Source organism: Podarcis bocagei (assembly GCF_964188305.1).
Source record: "Podarcis bocagei genome assembly, chromosome: 11".
NCBI classification, from domain to species: Eukaryota; Metazoa; Chordata; class Lepidosauria; order Squamata; family Lacertidae; genus Podarcis; species Podarcis bocagei.
The window spans coordinates 1,203,438-1,212,918 of record NC_138136.1 but is presented as its reverse complement, the minus strand read 5'-3'; the positions used below and the strand labels follow the sequence as shown (position 1 = coordinate 1,212,918).

The window sequence follows — 9,481 nt, the reverse complement described above, 5'->3', positions numbered from 1 at the left end:
AATACACTGTCCATAATAGCATGGATGGGATTGGCACAAAAATGGGTATTACACCACCACTGTGATCTCTTCATATTTCCCTTGCTTGTGGACTGCACCACTTGAAGAGGCCAACTTTTAATTTCCTAACATTCTTCTGCAAGACCTCCAAATAATGAAAAAGTAAGCTTTGTAGACCAAAACAAAATAAGGAATATCTTCAATAATGACTTCATTCCATTCAAACATCTGATATTAATCAACAACTCAATATTCAAGGCATTATTAAAATATTTAATTTTAAATTTGAAAAGAAAAAGGCAACTGTTTGTAGAATATATCCCTTTATTTCATGACTCACAAAATGGTTTAAGACACAGATCATCTGATTTATTTTCTATGTAATTTTCTCAGTTTTGGGGCATCCTTGCCTTGTGGCAGGCACCCAACAAAGTTACCTTTCGTATGTACAGCAATTGCTTATGAAAATTTTTATGCTGATCTATTTAAAGTAGAAAAATAACATCCAAAGGGAAAATGTTAGCCATGAAACGTACAAAAGTTAGGCAACAGAAACATGATGGCTTTGCAGAAGCATCAGATGTCAGAGATCAGCTCAGGACAGTTTTTGTTAGAAAGGCACTTTTTTGTTTTTCTTGCATTAAAACTGTGTTTTTCATCATGCTTCCATCATGTCACAATAATTAAAACAATAGTTAAAAAGGCAATGTAAATAAAGAAGAGAGTGAGTTAAAAAGACATAAATGCCAGGAATTAATGCAAGTATTAAAAATATTTTTTTGGTCCTTTTATAAAATAGGCCACAGTGTTCAGGCAACAGTGATTCACTCCCTCCAATACTTATATTGGCCATTCCAGTGTGCAGATACATCTTGAGTTTATCAGTAGCTCCAAATATACATATACTTTTTGAAAGTTACCAGGGCTTCAGTTTGGCCATGCAGGTGTGTCCCAATACAATGGTTCTGGTAGCCAAGAAATCTATAATTCCGTATCCCTGTATCGAGCTGCTTGTCCATAGTATCCACGTTTAGAATTGTCTGCTAGCTGTCGTCGATAGTCCTCCTCTTCTGCATCGCTGCCGTAACTTCCTTGCTTATCTAGGTAAGGCCTACCTGCTGCTTTCTGCGGCTCTGGAGGTCTGGAACTAACATCAAAGCACATTGTGTGAATTTAGATACAGCTGGTGCTCAGAAAGAGAGCGTCTCAAGCAGCTCTATAACCAGTTTAAAAGCAGTCTTATGACTACTTCCAAGGCTGTTTCAAGCTTTATCCCCACCATATAAAATGCTGGCATGGTGCTCTTCCACATGGTTGTGTTTTGCACAAATAACAGTTCTGTTTAAAAGTTCCCTACTGCAAAAATTGGAACCTGACCAGCAGGTGCCTGCCATGGCCCCATTTACCTTTTGGCACATGAGGAGGAAAATTAAGAGTCAATCCAACATCCCATTGTGACAAAAATAGGCCAACTGTTTACATTATTTGTTTTGTATCAGCAGTCCATTTGCTCATAAGTGGTTGACCATTCACTGCCATTTCACAGGACTCCTAAATCTACTCCTTGAGCTGAACTGCTCCGTCCTGCCTAATGGAGCAGGCAGCCTTGCCCAGGACTGCTGCCACGGGGCAAACGTGAATCCAGGCAGTTGCCCTGGACAACAGCTTGAAGCCATTACTACTTGCACAGGGAATAGCTTTCGGGTTGCAAACATTAAATCAGTGTTAACTAAGAAACAATTCTTAGCATTTTATACACTCCCACTCCTTTAGGTCTCTGCAAATATACAGCCCAATCCTATGGATGCCTACGCAGAAATAATGACCCACTGTGTTGAACAAAGCTTCCAGAGCAGTGTGCAAAGGACTGCTGTTGTGCATATGTCAACTTGTACATTTCAGTTACTGTGAACAACAGTCAGTCCAGCCGTCCTCTTCTTTCTCTGTCATACTATCAGAATCTTTTCCTCTGGAGTTATCAGTACTAAAATTAGTTAAGGTAACATACTGTTGTGTTGTGTTATTTATTTAGTCCTTCCGTGTGCATGACATTTTACAGTGTTACACAGCTGTGGTAGAGCTGATAAGCCACCCTTTTTATTCCAGCTTTGCTGTGGCTTCCCTACATGAGACCGGGACTGGGTTAAGACCACACAACTGAATGAGTAGGAGAAGCCTCACCACTGCATGGTTCCCGTCAGTGCATCCGTGTGAAATGGCCTCCACCTTCCACCACCACCACTGTTCAGGTGAGCAGCAGTGACCCCTGTCTTGAGAGGGAGGCTCTGTGGCTCTGCTCTACCTCAAGCTCTGCTACTGGCCAAAGTCAACATTAATCAAAAGAGTTTTGATTTGCCCAACAGGACAGTGACAATAATCCACCAACAGCATACAAATCAATATGGCTAACCTGATCCAAAACACCCACACACCTCACCCACACACGAAAACAAAGATCACCACAGCCAATCACAAGCAAACAATCACACCCTAGGCCAACCCCAACCTCTCTCACCACCAAAGGAACACAAGTGAACACAAGCAACGCTGACACCAAACTCTACATACATTAAACATAATAGAAACACGCCACCCGACCCCACCCCTATCCATCCTCCCTCTCTCCACCCCCCTCTCTTTTTTCTTTTCTTCTCCCCCTAATGCCTCAACAAATGAAACGGATTTGTAAAAATGTTACATGGGAAAAAAATACGAGGCACTACACTTCTGTAAAACAAGAAAATCCTGAATAAAATATATATTAAAAAAAAGAGAGTTTTGATCTTCCGGTTGGTCGCCCGGTAATGAAAGTCAGGAGCTCTTTCAGCTAAAAGAGCCCCAGCGCTTTGAAGTAGGGGGAAGAGGGGGGGGAGATTTTAAAGCCTACAATCCCTGCAAGACTGTGTTAAACAACAATTGGGCTCCTTCATTTTGCAGCAGACCTTCCGGGAAGAAACATTTAATCTCAATGGAAGAGGAAACATTTAATCTCCATTCCTACTGACTTTGTTACTTTGTATCCTGTGGCTGCCCTGAAACATTCTAAACTGGGGGGAAAGTGTCTTCTTTCTTCAGAACTGATTTTAAATGTCAAAAAACATTTAAGAATTTTCTCAGCCTGTTTTTAATTATGGCTTTGAGAATCTATTATTGGAACATCAATGGTTTAAATTCACTTCAGAAAAGGAGACAGGTTTTTCATGTATTGGAAAAACAGAATTTGGATGCAATTTGTTTATAGGAAACCCATAGCACGAGATTACATAGAAAAAATTTAATAAATAAAAGACTTGGACAAGAATTCATTTCCTCGGACAAAGTGAAAAAAAAGAGGAGTGGTTTTTTATATAAAGGAAAAATGGAATCCAAAATTGATTTTTAAAGATGAGGAGGGAAGATACATAGCAGTGGAAATTATAGCACAAGGCGAAAAATATTTGTTACTAGGAATCTACGCACCTAATGATGACAAAGCAGAATTCTTTAAGAACTTGGAAACAAGTCTTTTGGAACACCTGGATTATAAATTAATTTTAATGGGAGACTTGAATGCAGTTGCATCTACTTTGATGGACAGGACTCAGAGACAAAAGAATTTGAATACTGGCAGATTACCTAAGACTTTTTTTTATATAACTGACAAGTTTGATTTGTCAGACATATGGAGAGTTAGAAATCCAACTGAAAAAGACTTCACTTTTTTCTCAGATGCAAACCAATCATTTTTGAGAATCGACTACCTATCCAGAGACTTGGTTTCTAAAGTATTAAAAATGGAAATTTGCCCTAAAACTTGCTCCGATCATAATGCAGTTTTTATGGACTTGAAAATGTTTGTAGAGGGTTCCTTCAGATGGAGAATGAATGATGATTTGTTGAGAAGTACTTCAATTGTGAATAAAGCCCAAAAAACCCTAAAAGATTATTTTGAACTTAATATGGATCTGGGAACGGAAATGGGTTATTTGGGATGCCAGCAAAGCAGTGATGAGAGGATTTCGGATACAGCAAAATTCCATCAGGAGAAAGTCACAGAATGAGAGAAAAGATAAAATTATGGAGCAATTGAAAGATAAAGAGAAGATGCTTAGAGGAAACCCAAAGAATCTGCAGATACAAAAAGAAATTAAGGCTTTACAGATTCAATATTCAGTTAGTAAATCAAGAAATAGAATGGAAGATAAGAATGAGACAAAGAAATTTTGAATCTGCAAATAAATGTGGGAAATTATTAGCCTGGAAGTTAAACAAGAGACAAAAGCAAAGTACTATCACAAACATAGTAACAGAAGGAAAATCTGTAGAGAATCCTGCAAGACATAAGAAAATGTTTTTACAAATACTACAAACAGCTGTATAAAAAACAAAGATTTGGCAAAAATTGAGCAATTTATCAAGCTTAATGGTTTGCAGCAGATTTCGGATGATAAAAAGATCCTACTAAAAGGTTTAATTACAAGACAGGAAGTTGAACAGGCAATAAATTCAATGCAACTTGGCAAGACACCAGGACCTGATGGTCTATCAGCGAAATACTATAAGACATTGAAAGATTGGCTTATTCAACCACTGGTAGAAGTAACCAATTTAATTCTGTGAGGGGGCAAAGCACCTGAAACCTGGAAGGAAGCGTATATTACTCTGATTCCTAAACAGGGTCAAGATAGATCAAATGTTAAAAACCAATCTCCCTACTCAATGTGGATTATAAAATTTTTGCAAATATATTGGCTAACAAGCTAAAGAAGGTTTTATCGAAATATATCCACAAGAACCAGGCAGGATTTCTGCCTGGAAGACATATGAAAGACAATATTAGGAATGCTGCGGATATTTTGGGAAAATTAGAAGCAAGACAGAGTTGTAAAGCAATGTTAATGTTTATTGACTCAAAGAAGGCCTTTGACAATGTATCTTGCAGATTTATGCTATATAATTTTGAGAGTATGGGGGTTGGTCAAGATTTTTTAAATGGTATTAAAGCGATCTATCAAGAACAAAAAGCTAAAATTATTGTAAATAATGTGGTCTCGGAGGAAATTAGAATTGAGAAGGGAACCAGGCAAGGGTGCCCACTTTCCCCTCTGCTGTTTATTTCAGTCCTAGAGGTCTTGCTAAGTATGATTAGAAAAGATGAACAAATCAAAGGTATTACAGTAGGATCCAAACAATATAAATTAAAAGCCTTTGCTGACGATCTAGTACTGACATTACAAGATCCAGACTCCAGTGCAGTAAAAGCACTGGAGTTGATACAATAATATGGGCAGGTAGCAGGATTCAAGTTAAATAAGAGCAAAACCAAAGTGTTAGAGAAAAATCTGGACAATGAGGAAAGAAAACTACTACAAGAAAAGACGGGCCTAGATTTTGTGAAAAAAGTTAAGTATCTGGGTGTGAATCTGTGTGGGAAAAATCTGAATTTATATAAAGATAACTATGAGAAACTATGGAATGAAGTTAATAGAGATTTAGAGATATGGTCAAATTTAAAATTGTCATTAATGGGCTGGATTTCAGTGGTTAAGATGAATGTATTGCCAAAGATGTTTTTTCTGTTTCAAGCCCTCCCAATTATTGACAATGTGAAATGTTTTAAAGAATGGCAGAAAGCTTTATCTAGATTTATCAGGCGGGGGAAACCCAGAATTAAATACAAACTACTTACAGACTCTAAGGAAAGAGGGGGATTCTCCCTGCCAGATCTAAAAATTTACTTTGAAGCAGCAGCTCTCTGCTGGATTAAAGAATGGATACAATTGGAAGATACTGATGTTTTAGACTTAGAGGGATTTGACAATGTATTTGGATGGCATGCATATTTATGGTATGATAAAGTAAGGGCCCATAATGCATTTAAAAATCATGTAATTAGGAAATCTCTATATAATGTATGGATAAAATATAAAGATCTCTTAGAAAGGAAGACACCCAGATGGCTTTCACCAATGGAGGCAAAGGCCCAGAAAAAGTTAAATATGGACATCAAGTGGTTGAGATACTCAGATTTGTTATTGGAGGATAAAGAAGGTTATAAACTAAAACCATTTGATCAAGTAAAAGTTAAGATAAATTGGTTACATTACCACCAGATTAATGAATTGTACAAAGTAGACAAGAAAAATGGTTTTGCTTTGGAAAAATCTAAGTTGGAATTGGAGTTGTTGGATTCTAAAGTTAAAAATTTGTCTAAAATATATAATTTATTGTTGGAGTGGCATACAAAGGATGAACAAGTCAAATCAGTGATGATAGATTGGGCAAGAGATGTGGGACATAATCTAATGTTTGAGGACTGGGGGAAATTGTGGCAGAAAGGGGTCAGGTTCACTGCATGTTAAAGGAAAATACAATGAAAATGATGTACAGATGGTATTTGACTCCGGTAAAACTAGCGAAGATTTACCATAACAGTGATAATTTTTGTTGGAAATGTAAAGAAAAAGAGGGTACATTTTATCATATGTGGTGGACCTGCCCCAAGGTGAAAGACTTCTGAGAGAAGATTTATAATGAATTGAAAAAAATGTTGAAATATACATTTACTAAGAAACCAGAGGCCTTTCTTCTTGGAATAACAAGTTTGGACTTGCCCAAGAAAGATGTTAAATTATTTTTGTATGCCACAACTGCTGCTCGAATTTTATTAGCTAAGAACTGGAAAGCACAAGAAGTACCAACAGTGGAAGATTGGCAGATGAAGATGATGGATGGACTTTTCGGAGCTGGCTGACCTGACTGGAAGAGTTCGCAATCAGAAAGAGGAGGAGTATCAGGAAGAATGGTCGAATTTTAAAGACTATTTAGTTAAATATGTTAAGTTAACTTAATTGGAAATGCTTGCAAATACCAGATAGGCTTAGGAGTGAAATATGTAATGTGATGAAATAATTTGTTTAATGCTAAATTGGAAAGAAAGAAAGAAAGAAAGATGTTAAGTGATTAAGTTAATTTTTTAAGAATATTGGTTTTGGAAAACCGTTAAAATGATATACACTGAAATTCAACCAAGGGGATACGTGGAAATTGCTTAACAATGTTAATGAGATTAATTTTAATAAGGTTAGGATTTATGTTTGTTTATTTGTGTGTTTATAAATTTTGTGGAAAATCAATAAAAAAATTGAAGAAAAAAAAGAGTTTTGAGGAAGGATGGAGAGAAAGGGGTGGTGGCGACACCATGAACACGGGGGGAGTACTTCCATGTCTAGGGCCAGCAAAGGGGAATGGTGGAGCCAGTTAAGGAAGCAGAAGATCTTTGGTTGCTAAGGGCAGGAGGTCACAGCCAAGAATATAAGAAGAAACAAGTTAAGATGGAGGAAGGGCTGCGGGCAGTTTTTAAAGTAAGGGAAGTGGCTAGTGATAGATGCAGACAGGATTCCATTCAGAACCACAATGAGCAATAGGAAAGAGGAGCAATTCTGGCATTGAGCAGTCTGAAAAGGAGGTAATAAACTTAGTTACTTGTAGATGTATATCAGTTATTATTTTGGGCAGCAAGTAAATTTTGCCAGCTTGTAGACCTCTATCATAACTGAATCCCTAACCCAAAGACACAAATCCAGTAACATTCATAAATAATTCCATTATTTTATTGTAATCCACTTTGGGATTAGTAATGATGAAGAACAGGCTTGAGATATATTGAACATACACCTGAACATGCAACATTTTACCTGGCAGCCTGGGTCCAGTCTGGTTTTGGTGTCTTGATTGGGACAGCATAAATGTCTGGGTGTCTCTGAGCTATTTCCACCTGTAAAAGGAGAGTGTATGATCAAAACATTTTGAAGTTCCCCTTAATGGGTGACTAAACCCAGTGTAACTGTGACATGATAACAAGTTCCATTTCCTCAATTTACAGATAGTCACAGTATGCAAAAAGCATACAAAGCAGCAGAGAATAAAGCTATTAGTACACTGCTACTAGTACCTAAAAACCTACTTGTTATTGGGAAAGATTAAAATATTTCTCTCTTTACCAACGAATCAGCCTAGCCTTCCCACAAGTGGCTGTGCTCTAGAGAGGCCGTTTGCTCCAGTTCATCCTTCTCTGCAATCTCCAGCTCCACACTCTTCTGGAGAGTCCTTCAACCCCATAGCAGATAGTCAAGGGGAATCAGCCAAAATCACCTCTACTACTCTTTCTGCAAATGGAACTGTGGCTTGTAGCCAACTAACTTCTTCTCAGAGTAAATGAATGAGGATAGCCATTTCTATTAATTTCAACAGGTCTACTCTGTGATGTACTAGCATTGGGTACAATCCTCTGCTCACAGGATCTCTAGATCTAATCCACTGTTTTTATGATGTTTCAATAGTTTGAGTGGCAATAATTTCTAAAACAGACACAAATGCAAAAAATTGGTTTGTGGTTCACTTCATACCCTGGCATTTTGTGCTTCTTGTAGTTCTTGCATTCGTTGAAGTCTTGCTTTGTGGTCCATTTTCTCAAATATTTTAACTTTCCCCAGCACAGATTTTGGTGTGTTCCCTGGTTCTTCTATCCCCTCCTCCGATTTCTCCTCCACCTCCGTTGATGGGACAGGTGGCTGAGATGATTTCAATATGGGGCGCCCAAAAGTAGGTTTTATGGCTATTGGGGGAGGGGCCACTTTCATTGGTACTCCATAAGTTTCACCGCTAGAAGCATTAGGGCTGCCTGTTCTGGCTTCGTAATTCTTAGGGATATCATAGGGATCTTCTCTGTTTTGCAGTTTACCCTAAAAGCAGAAGGCAACAGCCAGTACAGCATTAGTATTTACATAGAAGTAGCAGTTTTGGTCTGGAAATGATCAGCCATGAGAAACTGGTTAATATAGTTTGTAAAGCCTAAACTGGTTACTGATATTTTGAGCTAAGGAAAAACAGGTAGTTGAGGCACCACAATGGGAAAAAGTTTAGCTAAGATGAAAATGTGGAGCTGTGAATCAAGCAGGGAATGTTGAGAGGCCTTCTGAGGAAAACGCTCTTAATAAGTAACCCTTATTAGCAAATGCAACACTCGCCCCCAGTTAGTTGTTCTCTTCCTCTCCAATTACCTTTGGGGGTTCAGGCTTGAATGCTGGAGGTGGGCTGGGATCTCTCAGAACTTCCCTGCTACCAGCTCTTCTCATTTGAGTTCTTGGTTCTGGGCTGGATTTCCTTAAACTCTATGGACAAGTAATAGTAGCTCATTATGCATACAGTCACACAGTTCTTGACTTGTGGGAGGCATAGTTACAGTCTGCAACTGCTGGGGAAGTGTTTTGTTTTCCGTTTTTTCTTCCTTTAAATATAATTCACCAGCAGCACTGCTCTTGTACAGTAAAGCCATTTTACCACAAGGTAATTTGAAGCAGGGAATCCCCCCCCCCCTTTGTTAGAGCAATAAAACCTCTTCCTTTCTACATAGGAGTGCACACAATAGACACCAACAACTCAAAATGCCACTGAATTTCCCACCCACATCACTTCAGTGAGCATGTGTTGTCAATGTTTT

The 9,481-nt window shown here is 38.1% G+C and overlaps 1 protein-coding gene across 3 annotated transcripts in view; it reads right to left on the bottom strand.

Moving 5' to 3' along the window:
• Window positions 1-306: 306 nt before the first annotated feature.
• Window positions 307-9,481, bottom strand: part of TJP2 (tight junction protein 2) — a 114,682-nt gene continuing 105,507 nt past the window's right edge. For all 3 annotated transcript variants that reach the window (XM_081213571.1, XM_081213570.1, XM_081213569.1), the window contains 4 exons: window positions 9,042-9,154; window positions 8,388-8,723; window positions 7,677-7,756; window positions 307-1,147 (listed from right to left, as the gene is read on the bottom strand). In XM_081213571.1, the coding sequence (XP_081069697.1) occupies window positions 982-1,147; window positions 7,677-7,756; window positions 8,388-8,723; window positions 9,042-9,154 (695 nt within the window). In that variant the 3' untranslated portion in view covers window positions 307-981. The remainder of the gene's footprint in view (window positions 1,148-7,676; window positions 7,757-8,387; window positions 8,724-9,041; window positions 9,155-9,481) is intronic.